Source organism: Pocillopora damicornis, chromosome 11 (assembly GCF_964200805.1).
Source record: "Pocillopora damicornis chromosome 11, jaPocDami1.2, whole genome shotgun sequence".
Taxonomy (NCBI): Eukaryota; Metazoa; Cnidaria; class Anthozoa; order Scleractinia; family Pocilloporidae; genus Pocillopora; species Pocillopora damicornis.
The window spans coordinates 10,582,498-10,599,530 of NC_142680.1; the positions used below are offsets into that span (position 1 = coordinate 10,582,498).

The 17,033-nt window shown below is 35.5% G+C and overlaps 4 protein-coding genes across 4 annotated transcripts; 2 read left to right on the forward strand and 2 right to left on the reverse strand.

Annotated features, from left to right (window-relative positions):
- Positions 1-349: 349 nt before the first annotated feature.
- LOC113665024 (UDP-N-acetylglucosamine transferase subunit ALG14) lies at positions 350-3,103 on the reverse strand. The gene is made up of 5 exons (XM_027180676.2): positions 2,920-3,103; positions 1,748-1,902; positions 1,490-1,612; positions 960-1,019; positions 350-723 (listed from the first exon to the last, which is right to left on the reverse strand). The coding sequence occupies exons 1-5, from the start codon at positions 3,059-3,061 to the stop codon at positions 553-555; spliced, it is 651 nt and encodes a 216-aa protein (XP_027036477.2). The 5' UTR covers positions 3,062-3,103; the 3' UTR covers positions 350-552.
- LOC113665023 (TLC domain-containing protein 4) lies at positions 3,095-9,478 on the forward strand. Its single transcript, XM_027180675.2, has 7 exons — positions 3,095-3,219; positions 3,843-4,017; positions 5,348-5,437; positions 6,179-6,237; positions 7,200-7,294; positions 7,606-7,679; positions 8,319-9,478. The coding sequence occupies exons 1-7, from the start codon at positions 3,207-3,209 to the stop codon at positions 8,605-8,607; spliced, it is 795 nt and encodes a 264-aa protein (XP_027036476.2). The 5' UTR covers positions 3,095-3,206; the 3' UTR covers positions 8,608-9,478.
- A 3,078-nt stretch (positions 9,479-12,556) lies between these two features.
- Positions 12,557-14,156, forward strand: LOC149037453 (melanocyte-stimulating hormone receptor-like). The gene has a single exon (XM_089186303.1). The coding sequence runs from the start codon at positions 13,137-13,139 to the stop codon at positions 14,154-14,156; it is 1,020 nt and encodes a 339-aa protein (XP_089042429.1). The 5' UTR covers positions 12,557-13,136.
- Positions 14,157-14,268: 112 nt separating this feature from the next.
- On the reverse strand, positions 14,269-16,451 carry LOC113665027 (uncharacterized). Its single transcript, XM_027180681.2, has 2 exons — positions 15,669-16,451; positions 14,269-15,002 (listed from the first exon to the last, which is right to left on the reverse strand). The coding sequence occupies exons 1-2, from the start codon at positions 16,393-16,395 to the stop codon at positions 14,929-14,931; spliced, it is 801 nt and encodes a 266-aa protein (XP_027036482.2). The 5' UTR covers positions 16,396-16,451; the 3' UTR covers positions 14,269-14,928.
- Between the last annotated feature and the right edge of the window lie 582 nt (positions 16,452-17,033).

The following is a 17,033-nucleotide window of genomic DNA, read 5'->3' on the forward strand; positions in this document are numbered from 1 at the left end:
TGGATAAATTTCCCCAATTTATTAGCTTTTCTTTTCTCATAATCCATTTTAATCACAATTGTTCTTAGGGAGCCTGTTGCTTCTTATCAGATAATAGTTTTGTTATAATTACTGAGTCAATGAAGATATTAGTTCAAAAATGCCCAATAAAGTGGCCTCAATGTATCAGCAAAGTTGAGGAACCCATTTACACTTCTGCATAAAGAGAGGTACTGTGTGATTCAAATATACTCAAGAATACAAAACTGTGACCCTGCTGTGTTTCAACCCAGAATCCTGCCTGCCAACTTTTGGGCGCAGAGGAGTGAAAAGGGATACACTGAGGCTTACCAAGTGACCCTAAAGAGCATCAAGTACAACAGCATTAGCATAAGTTTATTTTCCCCTATTGGTATTAGCTTTTTCAAATATTACAATTCACCAATAAATTTACTACTGACAGTTTCCATTTTTTAGCAACTTATAAATATAATTTAATTTGTACAATTCTGTTACGAGTATGGTACTGTCATCACAAGTCCCGGCCTTTTGTTAAATGAAGGCTTCACACTACTACACCAGCCGTCCAAGGTAAATGGACTTGGGAAAAATTGTCTGGAGCTGTTGCCATTGAACAATAAAGTAATCTGCAAAGCAGTACATGATTTTCCCAGATAGTGATAATGTCTTTACTCTGCAAATGCTCTCAACAAACACCATCGTAATATCCCTTACACCAAAAATCTGGAAAAAAACAAACAAAAACACAAAACCAAGATGATTTTACTATCAGTCCAAAACAATGTTTAGTTGTATGCTGACTACTAAATGTTAAAAAAAATTTTCATTCACTGCTTCCTACTCAACATTTCACTACATTCAAGAATTTCCAAGAGAAAGTATAAATTACTTGTTATCACAAAAATTACATCCTCTTATTGACAAATAACATAAGTAGAGGTTAAATAAAATTTTCTTACTTTTAACACAAATGCTGCTACATTAATTGGAATGCATGTTCCTGGACCATTACAAAGAATCTACAAAGAAAAAAAATCTGAGACAGAGGCACTCAGTGGTTCCTCTATGCACATTACAATAAGAAGAATATTCAAACATACTGGATAGCTTGATTGTTAACCTTTTACACCCAAGCATCAGTATGCATATTCTCCACACTTTTCTCTATACATTTCCTAAGGTGTTGACAAGGAGAATCTGTTTCACAATCAAGAGCTTCTTTAGTTGGTGATCATTTCCTTTATTCTTGTGACCTTAATGTGATTCAAAGGGTGATATTTTAAGGAGAATTTAGATGTTAATCACACCTGCTGGTTAGTGTCAAAGGGTTAGATAAAGAGCAGGGAAAGCCTGGACTGCTGCCAAAACAGACCACATTGAAATCAGGAGCATTTACAGCCAGGAATGAAGGAAGTGACAAATGTGACAAAGCCTCTTTGCTTGAACAGGAAATCTTATTCAATGGCAGGAAATATTTATATGTACTTACCAAATCTGGTTTCTCTTGCATTACAACAGGAAATGAAAAAGTCAAGGCATTCAAAGTTGTAAAGATTGAAGAAAGCCATGATTGACGTACTTCTCTACTTCGTGGAATTTTAACTATTTTAAACTGTGAAAAGAAGTAAATGAAAGAGTCTTAGGAAAGAAAAATGTGTGTCAATTTTCATTCAATAAAAAAAAAAATATGAAAACTTAACTTTAAGAAGAGAGAGAGAGAGAATTATGGAGAGGTGTTAACATGTACCCCTGATTTATCCTCATCTTCCTTCTTCTTAGATTTTTCAAAACTATTAATCTTGTCTTCACTCATTTTATCAGTCTCAGCAACAATATAGATCCTTGGTTGATAACAAGAAGACAGTGAGCCCATAAGTCTGAGCATCTCTGAAGTATGACCACCTACAAAAATGAAAACATGATCAATTTGGAAGACAGAGGGAGAGTGAAGGCTTAATCATCTAGATAAAAGGGTCCTATCAACTGTGTTGATAAAGTTCATGTATTTAAACTGGCCTCCATAAAGAGTTTACAAAGTTGATTTTGTGAGCGTTAGCCCTTCATTATCGCACTCGAAACATCAGCTTTAGAAAATCTTTACAGTGACTAATTTACATTATCAACTTGGTAGATAAAGCCAAATTATCCTGTAATATCCCTTACCAATACAGGCCACCACAGTTTTTTTAAAACTTACCCCTTAAATTCTTACTTTTAGTACTTATCATGAATGTATTTGAATCATTTATAATACAATAGTAGAGCATCTGAGCCATCTTTTTTTTTTTGGCCTTTTATAAGAACCTGATGCTATATCAAAACAATGGATGTAATGATGATATAAATTTGTCTCACAACCAAGTTACTAGATGTAGATTGCATCTTCAGCTACGTCTAGTGACTTTGTCGTGAGACAACAGAACAAATTTATATCATCATCCAGCTACCACGATGAACAACAACCTATTTCATAACAATGAAGGTATTGTTAATGTTGATAAAAATATATCTTTGAAAGGGAGGCGATAAAGAAAAAGAGGACATTTTCTATCAGGTAATTTTTTAGTTCTCATCCTCAAATTTTGAGGAGAATGGGGTAGATTTCCGTACAACCTCTAAACAAAGCTGTGGTCACAAAGGCAACCTATTGCCATTGCTCTTTTTATCCAAGAAATATTAATGCATACTAAATATGGGACTGTGCGGAAATCTTGCCACCATTGTATCAAATGATCAATCCAAGGAGAAATTACGCTTAAGCTGGCTGTGATCGAAATAAACATACATGCAGACACATTCATCTCTAGAATCCATGTTCATTTTAAATATAAATAAAAATTAAAACAAAAATTCTGCTAATTAGCTACTCATTCATATTTGCGAAGGAAAAGCACTTGTGGTACTTCTGGATAAGTGTACCTGAGCCGGCAACCACCATTACTTTAGCTGACTTTCTCCTGTCCAAAGAACCTTGATTTCTTTTTTTCTTCAGCACATATACAGTGCGAAGTATCAGTAAGAGAACTAAGAAAAGAACCACAACAAAAAGTACGTAGAACATTTTTGCAGGAGTGAATAGGTAGAGCGAGATGGGTATTGCCGCTGAATGTATGTAGGCTCAAGAACTCTGGCGGGACACCGTGTCGTGGATGACCTTTTGTTTTCAAAGTGAGCACTCCAAATATTCATGAGTGGATTCGTTTAGGATGAATGGATTTGGTAGGTGTTCCTTTGTTGAAGCACTTTTCTTAAGCTAGTACGCTTTGTTGTCCTTCAAATCTTGCGTCGCGCCGGAGGGATGTAAAGGAATTTCATCCTGATTGATCGCACGAGTGCGCAAGCTCTCGAGGGCGGTCTCCCACTTCGAGTGTTTATTCGCTCGTATTTGTTGATATATTGGACATTGAGACGTTGAATAACTTAAGTATCGGAGCACTCGTCAACGGGCTCGAGTAAACCTTGTACCCTCCTCCATTCTTCGCCATGGGGTCAGTTGAATGATCGTCTTTTTGTGGTCGGCTTTCAGGGTAAAATTTCCGCACAGCACCATACTACATTATGCATTCAGTTCTTGGATTGAGAAAACAATGACAAAAAAAATACATTGCCATTGGGAAAACTGAGTTTTTTACAATTGTATGGGGCTGTGAGGAAATTTTACCGCCTTCAGTAGGGTAAAGAAGGTTGGATGGTGCGATATTAGGAGAACGGTTAAACAATCTTTCTTGGGATTGAATTGTCAATTTAACCTTCTAATGGAAAACAAAACTGTAATCACATTGAGTGTTGTCAATGAGGGACTGGCAGACTGTATTGTTTGCTCTTAATCCCTTTTCTTTCAGATGTTGGTGAACATAAGAGGGAGCTGAAGGACTTCAGTCTTTGTTTCTATACATCAGCAGCTAGTTTTGTACTCTGCTTGTTTTTATTTTATTTTGTGAGCCCAAGATTCTCAGCACGGATCTCCTCAGGATACTGCGAGCTCAGTGTTGCCAAAAAAACTGACTGGGACACAAGGTGATGATGATTATTGACACAATCAGACCCTCTGTCATTTCTGTAATCCTCTTTCCTTCCCTTGAAGTACCTGACCCTTATCCTTTAACTCCAAAAAGTGATTAAAATATAACTTCTCGGTATTATATCTACACATTATCCAGCAAACAGATAATGAGAATACTCAAGCTTATCAGCTAAAAAGTGTTACTTGATCTAATGCCAACTTCTCATAACTATTTTACAAGGGAATTTGTAGTAGCTAGAGGGGAGAATTTACAATAAGATCTTGAAAGTAATGGGATTAATTCTTTATGATCAGATTCTTTTCTACCCCTATCAACCTATCAACTTGTTTTGTTTTTTTATGGCTCCTCCACATCCACACTAACTTGCATTTCAATCGGACAAGTCATTCAAAACTGTGGAATACGTATTTAACAGATTATAAATTGTCTGTGACAAAAACTACTTTTCCATAGCTCTCTCCACTTTTTACCAGCTTCAATCCCTTCCCACTTTTTATCTTGGTTCAGCTTTTCCTTCCCTTGTTTTCATTCATTTTGCTTCTCTTCCACCTCCATCCAAAATAATAATGCAAGTGAGCTTTCTAGACTAGTCAATCTCCACAGTATTCTTAACTTTAAAAGGCTTCATTTACAGGCAAATGTCTTATTATCATTCAAGAAAATGTCTACACAGTAGGTCAAGGTGGAAATGACACATTAAGGACTCCTGCTACTCCCTTTGAGTGGTTTGAATTTGTACTTAATTTATTCAATGAACTCTTTCACTCCCATGAGTGACCAAAACAGAATTTCTCATTACAATGTCACTACAAACTCAAGCAGACACATGATGAGAATAAAGAAAAATATAAATTTGGGGATTATAAGTTGATCTAATTCCAAGTTCTTCAAACTAACATGTAGGCATTGTATGGAGAACAGTAAGGGGAACTACTATTGAGATCTTGGGAGTGAAAGAGTTAAGCTTCCTGGGTACTTATTAAATGTTTGGACCTTAAGAGTGGGCACTTATTTAAGGCTAAGTGCTTATTATATTTTCACCATTTCAGCATTTACAGGTAGTTAATTTATTTTGCAACGAAAAAGTAAACAATTAAATGTGAAGAATTGTACCATAGACAGTGAATGTAGAGATTGTAAGCCTGTAAGGAAATGATAATCAGTACTTCCCTTGTGCATTTCACATGTTACTTATGTATGTTTTCTGAGAGAGGCACAGTCAGAACAAAATCAATTTGTAAACAACATTGTAAAATGAATCTCTACATAGTAAGTGGGAATTTTTCAACTGTTTATAACAAGAAGCTTTTCCTCTATTGCAGGATCGGTTCAAATTTGCATGCAGTGGTTGTCAGCACAATCAGTTTGTATTGCTTCATATTTGATGTGGAAACAGCTTCCAATCCAATCAAGTATGTTCCATTTGTTTGTAAGCAGATTTTGTCAAGTTTTTATTGATGATGAACTTTATTTAACAAGGGTTCATAGCACAGTGTAAACTGATGAAATAATGAACTTTATTTAACATGGGTGCATATCATAGTGTGAACTGATAGAAATAATGGCCATCAGCAAAAATGTGTATGAAAAACATCTGTAAAATAGTTACCATTGATTAAAATTATATGAAGGAAAACCAAGGTTTTCTGGACTTGTGAATGGTCCAGATTATGGAGATTCCAAACAATCCAAAGTATGGATATCAATGAGTCCCCCCACCCCCAATAGAACTGAATTCAGTATACAATATTACAAAATAATTTCATTCTTAAAAAAGTGCATTCTCAAATCATTGTGCATCATTGATAAAAATTTGCCAAAGTATTTCAAAGAGTGTTTTACAACAATGTTTCACAACCTAAAATGCTGATGTGAATCAGTTTGTTCAAGCTGCTACAGCATATTGCACATCCCAAGTTCTATCATTCTTTGAAGTTGAATTTATGGAAAAAGTTGTTACATATCTTGAATGTGACTGATAATACGACTGATATCTGTGGAAACAAAAGGGAGCAGAGAGGGAAGTGGGAATGATCAAAAAAATTTTGGATTTGAAATTGAGGTCTAAACAGTCATGGTTCAACTGTATTAATTTAGTTTTGTAAACCATCATCTTTAATATGTTTACTTCAGTTGTCTTCCTTTCTTTATAGAAATGATGGTGTGTTAGTAAGAGTTGGAGTAGCTATTACATTGGGGTACATTTTAGCAGGTATGTGTAAACAATAGCCTCTATTTGGTGCAAAAATATGCACAGATATTTTTCCATGGACATTATCTGTTCCAAAACACGAACAGTTTTCTGATAGTGAAGCTGGCGAGAAACTGTGAGCTTCTGTCACATGCATTTAGGCCAATTGTGTGCAAGCAAAAATATTTGATGGATCATAAGCCTTAGAGTACATATATACTTTAGATATCATTTTATAAAATGCAATAGTACAAGTGGAATAGCTGGTAAAATTACAAAAATAAACAAACTAACTAACAAAATCAGGGTCACTGAAAGCTCTCTGACACATTTGTAATAAATATGTCAAAACTTTATGGCAGCCTGTACATTATATCCCATTTTTTTTAGTGAAGACAAAATTATCTCTCTGATAGCCTATTCCTGCAGGTAGGCTGATCTTTGATGTTTCCAGCTTCTCAGAGTTTCCCACTCACTGATGATTCATCTGACATGAAATGTTTATCATTAATTTTTTCAATATTGGTTACTAATTTGTCAGACAGTATAAAGTTCAATAATTATTCAACTCTTGCTTGAGACACAATGAAAGCTTTGATAACACAGAGTTCCACAGGGGGTGCTGGCATTCACAATTATTTTTACCAAGGAATCATCATAGGACTCCAAGTTTCTAAAAATTAGGGTATTATGTCAGAATTTCAAAACTTTAACCTCAGATGTAGTTATTACATAGCATATTGACCTGCGCAAACTAGCATCTGCTATCTGCAGGTCAAACGAGTATTTTGTGTATATGAGAAGATAGATAAAGCGCAAATTGAAGTGAAGTGACCCCTAGTATGCCATAAATAAACAATCAGTCTATCAGAAATATTCATGTACTTTACAGATGATAAACATCAAACTAAGTATCATAATTGTCACCAAAATTCAAATTTACTGTCTAAAAATTATTCAATTTTTCATGTTGATTATTTCAGATTTCCTTATCATAGTCTGGTCCTACAAGTACATTGGAGATTTGTTTACTTTGGTTCACCACCTCATGGCAATATCAGCATATTATTTTGTTGTGGTAAGACTGTTTTACACTGTTTATGTGAACAGATACAGTACTGCTCATTCACAAAAGAAACAACAACCAAGCTGTGGTCACCAGTGACTATGATATTTAGTCCCCTACAATAGAAAGATGTATGTACTCCAACACTCTACCAGCAATGATTGTAACATTACAATTATAGTTATAATAAATTATTAACAGTAACTTTTTTAAGTCTATAGCAGCTAAATAATAAAGGCTGTTTTCATAGTTATAAGTCTCATACTGATAAGTGAATAATTCTGATACTCAAGCTAGGTTGAGGAATCAATTTTCCTTTGTAGGTCAGTGGGGTTTTGCCTTACTTTGCTAATGTTCGTCAACTTGCAGAGATCTCCACCCCATTTGTGAATCAGAGGTTAGTTTGTTTGAGAATTACTTTGCAATGACATTTATAGTTCTCACCAGATCTGTGTTCTGCATATTTTCATGTCTTACTCCCCTAAACACAGAGGTACCTGTACATGTCACTCTCATGCTATCATGTGACTTAGTTTTCTTTTCAGTGTACCCAGCCACTGTAAAATTTTAGTGGTAATGAGATAAGTAAATATAATGGAAAATGGAAATTGGAAAATGATTGTGGCTTGATACTTTAAAGAATTTATCAGAACATCTAATTATTACAAGGTTTGAGTAAGGAAATTATGGATATGGCAGAGTGGCAAAGAATGTCTTCGACAGCGTGAAAACAACATTCAGGTGTGAGATAACAAAGAGGGTCATGTTTACAGTAAATACAATAATATGCATGAGGCTTTTGTTCAAAACAGCAGAAGTACATATGTAATTTGAGCAAAGTTTCGCTTGAAATTATCAAAATTGTGAAAAATTAATGGCAGGAAAACTCCTTGATCCTTGAACTTTTTGAGAATCAAAGATCAAGGATTGAGTTTCAAGGGACCTACCTTTGAGTTGTGTTGTAGGTGCACACTCATGTCTCTTTTAACACTTTGTTATAATTTCTTTGATTTTTACATCTCTTGGCTTCCCAAAGGTGGTTTTTTGATGCTGTTGGTCATCAGAGGTCATCTAGCAGCTTCATCATCAATGGATATGTTATGGGTGCTTCTTTCTTCTTCTGCCGTATACTAATGATGCCCATTTACTATTACAAGTGTTATTTAGTCTGGGGAAGTGAAGAACAACTGCAGCTGGGTGCACTTATTAATTTTTTCTGGATTTCTACCTGCATTGTGCTGGACATAATAAACTTATATTGGTTTACCAAGATAGTTAAGGGTGCAATGAAGCTGACTCAAAAGCTTAAAGATCGTAAAGACTGACAATGAATTATGTAAATGTTACAATATTGGATACTTGTTATATCATGTGGCCCTAGTTGTGTGAAGGGCAGATGAGGCTATCCACAGGATAAATTACTGCTGATGGATAGCATAGTACATTTATTAACACTTATTTGCTGGATAGCGATTTATTCAGTGGTTAACACTATCTGCCTTTTGAACAACTGGGCCTTGATCTTTATGCAATTTTTTATGAATTCCATGTTCAATTTTCACTGCCTTACACCCACACGTTCATTGATCCCCGTTTTTTGTTTTTGTTTCTTTGTTTGTTTGTTTTGTTTGTTTGGATTTTTGAGAGCCAACTGTTTTTTCCTTTTTTTATTTCCACTTATTGTGGAAGAATATAACGTTAGCTATTGTTAGTTATTGTCAATCTGTCTAGATTTAGGATGAGTATTTTATTTGTGTATGGGTAAGCAAAGATCTGTGTGGATTGACCTACGTGAAGGCTAAAAAATATATTACAAAGATAGAAGAAAACCCTAATTTTTATGAATTACTTTATGACATAGCATTTTTTATGTACAATTTCTCTAAAATTTATTGCAAATTATGTTTATCAATCTAGATTTGGGATGAGTTGTTTATTTGTGAATGGGTAAGCTAAGATTTGTGTAGATTAACCTACTTGACGGCAAAAAAATATATTAAAAAGATAAAAAAAGCAACATTACCCTAATTTTTATGCATTTCTAACTTCATGATATAGCATTTTTTATGTACAATTTGTAGCAAATTATGTCTATTATTTATCATTAGAAATAAGAATTTTGAGCTTTTGAAAAATATATTTATAGTGTTTATTTAGATTAGCAATAAAAATAAATAAAATGAAAGATTTATTCATTATCCTGGAACTGTTTACTGTCTGATAGTATGATCCCTATGCACTAATTTCTACTCACACGGGAAACATGTCTAACACATGTGTGCCTTGGGATGAAACCCTTTTGTGATCAGGGTCTTTCAAGGTATTACTTGATCAGCTCACAGGTGCAAGGCTGTCATTTTTGGGGGCCGGTAAGCAGTGGAGACCCTTCGGCTGTCGGACCATTTTGCACCTGCTAAAAATTTGAAATGATTCTTACAACAATTTCTGGCGGAAAAAAGTTAACCAAATACGTTCCAGAGTGCTGGAAACATCTATTCTGTTTACTGACACAGCACTGTCCAGTCCTATCCTTTACAGCCACTATTTATTTTCCTTATTAGTGATACACTGACTTCAAACTCTGCTGATAAAAAATGTGCCTTTCAGAATGGGATGAAGGAATCTGAATTAAACTACGGGTATTTACATAACAAATTAAGAGCTAACAGTGTCTACTTCCCAGCTTGCAGGGGATGTTACAAGGAAATCCTGAGTTCGGCAAGAGAATATATTCTCTTGATTAAATACTTGGTGGATTACTAAAAAAGATTAAAATATTTTAAAAATAAATTAAAAATGGTCAAGAAATAGAGATTAAAGATTAACAATCAATAATATTAAAATCAATTAAAAACAATGAAAATGAATCAAATATTAAAAATGATGTTAATAATAAAAATAATGATAAAAAGATAAACACGTTAAAAAATAGAACTATTAAAAATAATGAATAGTAAATTCACCTTTTTATAACTTCATTTTTCTTTATTTTAAGTCACATTTCTAGCATTTAAAACATTTACGTCGATCAGTCTTTAGTAGCTACCGTAACAGCTACAGCGTCTGACTATTTTTTTACCTTCCGTGCAGCGATTTTTACTGTATGGCATAATCGTTGCCATTAGAAAAGTTTCTAATTTTATCTTTTCCCTTGATGCCATTTCAAGTCCATTACACCTCCAAGCGCCCACCCTTCTAACAGACATTGTGTTGCAGTTTAATTACATCCACTAATTGTAGTGCTGGTGGGCACATCACCTGCGCTTTAATGTACTTGTGAAGGTCTTTTCCACTTCTCTAGCAATTGATGTCAATAATCACCTCTCAGCCGATTTTCGCACTTTACCTTTCTCTAAATTGACACACGATAACTCTATTTCGGAGATGAGAATTTTTTTTTTCTTCCGAATATACTGACATGATCAACCATCTTTTGGAGTTTTGAACACTTTTATTAACTGAGTAGTTAAAAGAAGTAATTTCAACGATATTTCTACGAACGTAATGAGGTTAATTGCACGAGTTGTGCTTTAGTGACCACGGCAAATGGAAGTGGTTGACCTAAGTTATTGTACCTGGATAGCACATGACCTTCCAAAGAAATAGCAGCTGGTGATAAGAATTTTATGGTTTAGAAATATGAGAATACAATTGATACTCTTTCCGTTTCATAAAAGGCCCTTAATTTGTGAAGTATAAAGCGGAAACATTTCTGGCAAGATAAGTTTGATTTTCTCTTTCGTAGAAAAGGAAAATTTCAATGGGACTTTCAACGTGGCCGGTTATTGAATGGGTTAATTGTCAGTAACCGGATTCTTTTCTTTGCGCAAAGATTTCTGGGATCGTCACTGGGCAAACACTCGCAAGTTCCAAGAAGGAAATGGTTGGCCAAAGGTTGTTTCGACGTCCAAAAACGATTTTGCAGATAGATCAACGCTTTTTCGTTTTATCATAAGTGAATAAAGATACTACTGATATGAGGGAAGTGTAGGTTTTTGTTAGGATTGTTAATTCTATAAATTGAATGTCAAATGTCGATGGTGTTATGCGTTTCCATCCAATTAATTGAGTGCCTTGCTTTAGCTTCACGTGAAATTGATAATATTAAGCTCTACGGATATGACCTTTAAAGGCATAAGTGAACCTAATAATTCTCAATTTACTTACTGTGTTGATTTTTGTATCAGCTTTACTCACTCGTTAAACAAAACTAACAAAAAATTTAAACGGATGTATGTTCGAAATTCGGAGAGAGCTCCATTCGAACTCAACATGGGAATCTGAGTCAATTATTTGCCTTCCTTTTGTCAGGAAATGAATCAAACTTGCCTCGGCGACATATTCAAGTGAATTTCGAAAGCCTTTTCTTGAACTGACTTTTAGTTTTGATTAAACTGTATTTAAAAACATATTAACCCTGAAAATTGACATCAACTGGATGATAAGATTCTTTAATCCGAAGAGTTTAAGTTCGCTGAGCCGAAAAATTTATTAATTCTAGTGGCAGTTTGCTGCACTATTAATTTGCCGCAATAAATTTAGCCTGTGTCGGGACGGTTACTCAGTTATGCTTCAAATTTAAAAAGAAATGTGAATCATTGTCCAGTCTTTACATAAACCGTTATTAAGACGAATTAAAACTATAAAAGTAATTTTCACTGAGCGGTTTGATTCGTCAATCCAGTTTGAAAAGCTTTGCCGGGTTCTTAAGCGATGTCAATTTGATAATCGAACATCTCTTCGCTTTTCATTTGCCGCCATAAATTTTTTCCAGCCTCAACCATAAGTTGTGTTTAAAGGTGAGAGTTCTAATCATTACTATCGATATTGAATGTAGGTGATAAGCTGCGGTAGAGAATTTTGAAAAGCTGACATTTCGAGGCCAAGCTAAAGTCGGAGGATGTTAGCTTTGAGGCGACAGCTTTTCACTTATGCCGGAACATACATGAGCACGTGAAAATTTTTCATGTATTTCTCCCCCGATGCCTATTAGAATCCATGAACTCTTCCGGAGGCCTAACCTTTTTCATAAGTCGATGATACATTGCCATCTTAAAATATGAGTGATACTGCGGTGCTGCTCGCGTAGTTTAGCTATAATTCTAAGGGCCACACCATCTGCAATTTATTTAGGTCAAGTATACTCCACCACTGCGACTTATTCAAATGTAAATAATTACCTATCAGTCGATTTTAAACCTGTTTCGTTGTGGAGAAACTACTTTTTTATTTCTGTCCCTCTCGTGACGCAAGTTATATTATGAAAAATCCAGGGTAAAACTTTTTACTTTTCTTTTTATAGTCCACTGGTGCACCGGCTAACGTCGCATCACACTGCATCAAGAGCAGTTCAGTCTTCGTAAAAATCCCGCTAGTTTACGAGTGTCCAAACTAAGCAAATTGAATTACGACTTATAGCACCCTAAATCCCACTTTATCTCTTCTATGATATGAGAAAACTATATTTCCTGATGTCGAAAAGCCATTGTCATTGTTTACTTAATCATCGTTAAATATGCAAAAAAGTAATTTGCATGAATTATATTTTGAGTGAGCAAGGTAACCTTTGCACCTGGAAAGAAAAGTGCCTAAATGAAAAATAGGTAACGGTTAAATTTTTTGGACGACTAGAAACAGCATCGATTTCATGGACATGTGTCTAAACTGTACAGAAACAACCAAAGACTCCGCTAGCAAGGCGAGTCCAAATTCACTTTTCTATTGCACAGAAAGAGAAAATTTCAAATGGATCTTCAACGAAGATGGGAACGATTAAAGCTGGAATATTCTTGTCATCATCCGATCTGTTGCATCTCCTTGTATCGTACTTTTAAACACTCTCGCTATCATTACCATGCAGAACACGAACATTTTAAGAAAGAAGTGGACCATTTTACTATCCAGCATGGCCGTAACAGATCTTCTCATTGGGGTCTTAGATATTCCTGCGACAGTAACCGTTGATATATTGATTGTTTACCGAGTCTCGTTTCCGTATATTTGCCACTTAGACTGGGCCAGTTTTTGCCTCAGTAATATCCTTTTAGCATGTTCAGTATATCATTTGACAGCTATTGCCCTGGAGAGGTACGTGGCGATTCGAAGGTGGATGGACTACCAAGTTATTGCCAGGAGAAGCCGTCTCAGAAAGTTGGCTTTAGCCACTTGGTTGTGGACAATTTTTACAGCATGCCCAGCTTTTATCATGCAGGATTTGAGAGTTTCCAGGAATGCTGTGAAAGCTTGGATGTTGAGTGAACTTGTCGTGATAACTGGTTGTCTAATCCTTATTTTGTATTTCTACTTAGTGGTGCTTCTGGAAGTGCGAAAAAGCAAGATAGCTGACATCTGTCGGTTCAATGTATTAATAACAAAAAAAGCAGAATACAAGATTGCTACAACGACTGCCCTATTAAGCTTTGTTGCCTTCTTTTCTTTTCTGCCAGCCGGAACTGCATTTATATTCGTAGATATTTTTCCCGTAATTCAAACAAACCAGTATTTTATTTTCCGTTCAACACAAAGTCTAGCACAGTTAAACTCTCTGCTGAATCCAATCCTCTACTGTTTCAGAAATCCTCAGTTCTGGAAAGTTCTGAAAGAAATGGTAGGAATAAAAGGTAACACAGACTTTCAGCCATGGCTAAAAAGAACACGACACAACCAAGAAAAGATTACAAACTATTCACTGAAAGACAAACGAAGGGTGGAGAAACATAAGAACTTGAGCAAATCAAAATCCTTCAGCGAAGGCTTCCTTTCAGATCCGAATAGAAAAATGGAAATGTTACCGAGGAGGTCATTGTCCTGCCCCATTCCTCGCAGTGAGGCCAGAGCAACATTTATCGACGGTCAGAAACAACAGGCACATTGATACTCACTGAAGGAAATACGGTTTACCAAACGGTAAAGACAAATGGCTAGCAGTAGAAACATGACAAGAAAATGCATGCATTGTAACCACGTTAAATTTGGAGTCTAAGAAAGTAATTAAAAAGGAGTTTGTTGAATCCAGAATGGAATCGAGTTCATGGGTTTTCACAAAAAAATTTGGTGTATGAATACACGTATCAAAGTGACACTATGGTGTACTCATGGATGTGCTGCATATAACATAATTAGAATATACTGTCATAAATACTAAAAGCCAATGATTCCAGGACACAGAATCAAGCGTTTTCCCCCACAAAATTTCTCCCTATTTGATTCGCCATATCTAACTATCAGTCCGCCATCTTTGAAAAGATGCATCCCATCCCCAGACTCCTAAGGCTGGGCTATGGCTAAGAAATTTGCATGTCGAATCCCAACATTACCGTTCCTATGCTTCGTATATCCATGAGTAAAAGAAAGAAAAAATCACTGGAGAATTTTACTTGCTCTTTTTCTGTCGTCTCTTATTTAGTAGAAGAGGTCAACATACCTTAATGATGTCTCTGTTTAAGTAAATTAGATATGATAGCTGGTGATATTTAAATTGGAAATAAATTAACCGCTTAGCCCGCCATTACTTTACATAAACGAAAGGAAAGCATCGCAGCTTAAACTTGTACGAACGCTCGTGTTTATATTTGGCGCAAATCAAATTTAAGCTATTTCAAACTGCAACTTTTGACCGCTTCTTGTTTTTTTTTCTCAAGTATATCCTACACCCACTGTTCGTCTTCAATTGGCAACTGTGACACAAGATCCAGTCTACTTCTTTGTCGCTCCTGATAAACTGAAACCAAGTAAAATATATTGAACATTATTATTCCACTAAAGCAACGAGGCAACGGAACGCGAAACATATGCGACGGTTTTACATTGTGGAGTAGGGCATTTGTGCATCTGCTGCCACATTTGAACAAACTTCTAAGAAATGTAACGGGAAGGAAGAGGTATTTGGTTGAATGACAGTCTCGTCAATGAATAACTTGTTTATCGAAAAATCATAATCAAGCTTGGTCCTCCTGTGCCTAAAATTCCTAAAATTTTGCCGAAACAAATTAAAATGTTATACCCACCAAAACAAAACTGGCAACACAGTACAAAACAGCAACAGCAATTATATAAGCAACAACACTGCAACACTGTAGCAACAACACTGTTAGAGGAGCGAGGAGGGGGGGGGGGGGGTAGAAAACGTATTTAATCTTTGTTTTTCAATGAAAATTAGGATTATAAGTCCCAAAACGTTTTGTAGACTTAATGGGAACCCGAGGTCACTAGTTGTCAGACTGAGGCTTTTTTTTAACACCTTCTCTCAAAAGATGATAATTTAAAAAACTAAGCCGTACTAAAGTTCACCAGCTTTATATTTTTTTTTCTTTGTTAAAATATTTCAATGTCCAAATATTGGATCCACTTAAGACTTTTTGCAGCTTACAGAGACACCTTCGCTTACCTAGTTTTCTCCTTAACCAAAGCACAACTCTTTCATAATAAGCAATGCTCGCCCTCAAATTCCCCAAGCAGTGATATGCGTTAGCAATACTCGCGTTGGCCTTCGACACGTTGTTACCGTCTTTTAAACTTTCGGCAATCTTTCGCCTTTGTGACTGATAATAAATGGCACCTTCAAAGTCTTGCTGCATCTCGGAGATGTTTCCGAGATTGTTGTACATCCTCGCTTGACAACTTTTGTTTTGTAACTCTTCAGCAATCGCTAGACCTTTTTCGAAGTACTCTGTGGCCTTTTCGAAATCACCGAGCCTTCTATGAACACATCCCAGGTTGCAGTAAGCTCTCTGTAAATGAATTAACGAACGTTGCCGTTTCACCAGACTAAAATACTGCTCGTAGTAATCTTTGGCAGAAGGGAACTTACACAATTTGTAGTGAGCGTGACCTAACTCAAGCAATAACTTTTCCTTCTCTGGTTTATTGCACCGATGCTTTGCCAATTGCTGCTTTAAATCTTCTATCAGCTCTCTTAGATCTTCCTTGGTTTGCGAAGCGACTCTTATTTCTTCAACATCTTCCTCTTTTAAAATCTCCCTGAGCTTTTCTTTCGACGATTCTTCTCTATCGACAACATCTCCATTAACATTCAGAGTCTCTCTATCGTCAGTCTTTTTTGCCGAGAATTTTGTTCTCCATTTTCTTAGCCTAGAACAGAGACTAGATCCCATAATTTTTGCGCAGTAATAATAATTAGACCTCGCTCTTGTTAAACGCTACCTTTGCATAAAATGACTATCTTATAAGCTTGCCACCTGTTACTCGATAAATATATGCCATGCCATTTGTAAAAATACAATTCTATTTAAGAAAAACTACGAACACAGACGTTGTCAAGTAATCTAACTAATAAGAAAACATTTTTAAGCTTTTACACTGAACTGATAAAAAATATATATGTATTTTTAGCTAACAATTATTTCGACCATGGAAATGCATTTAAAGGAAAAGAGGAAAAATACGCGCTCTAGGAGCGCGGTCAGAACCAGTTGTTTGTTGTGAACTATAAAGTATAGGAAAATTGTGATCGCTTCTGATAATGTATTACATCCATCAGATTTAACCATCGTCTCGTAAAAGAACTGTGGTTGTGGTGTGTTCCAATTTATCCCTAAACTATTTATTTTCAAGCCAGTAAACAATCACTTCGCTGACCCTGGAGTCAGATATTTTTTAAGTGTTTGGGTGTATTTTAAAATGTTCACAAATGTGATCTATAAAACTTATTTCAAAAACTATAATTATGTAAGGAAAAATTTTTTTCTTGTTCGCGCACTGATATAACGATTCGTCAGGCCAAGGGATTCCA

What these genes read in the sequence shown, in the direction of transcription:
- LOC113665024 (XM_027180676.2), bottom strand. Translation starts at nt 3,061, where the DNA reads ATGTTCTACGTACTTTTTGTTGTGGTTCTTTTCTTAGTTCTCTTACTG. An exon ending in AATGGTGGTTGCCGGCTCAG is followed by an intron (nt 1,903 to 2,919) that starts GTACACTTATCC and finishes TCATTTTTGTAG; the next exon opens with GTGGTCATACTTCAGAGATG. An exon ending in AAGATGAGGATAAATCAGGG is followed by an intron (nt 1,613 to 1,747) that starts GTACATGTTAAC and finishes TTCTTTTCACAG; the next exon opens with TTTAAAATAGTTAAAATTCC.
- LOC113665023 (XM_027180675.2), top strand. An exon ending in AAAACTGACTGGGACACAAG is followed by an intron (nt 4,018 to 5,347) that starts GTGATGATGATT and finishes CCTCTATTGCAG; the next exon opens with GATCGGTTCAAATTTGCATG. An exon ending in CAGCATATTATTTTGTTGTG is followed by an intron (nt 7,295 to 7,605) that starts GTAAGACTGTTT and finishes TTTCCTTTGTAG; the next exon opens with GTCAGTGGGGTTTTGCCTTA.
- LOC149037453 (XM_089186303.1), top strand. Translation starts at nt 13,137, where the DNA reads ATGCAGAACACGAACATTTTAAGAAAGAAGTGGACCATTTTACTATCC.
- LOC113665027 (XM_027180681.2), bottom strand. Translation starts at nt 16,395, where the DNA reads ATGGGATCTAGTCTCTGTTCTAGGCTAAGAAAATGGAGAACAAAATTC. An exon ending in TTGGTTAAGGAGAAAACTAG is followed by an intron (nt 15,003 to 15,668) that starts GTAAGCGAAGGT and finishes ACTTGGTTTCAG; the next exon opens with TTTATCAGGAGCGACAAAGA.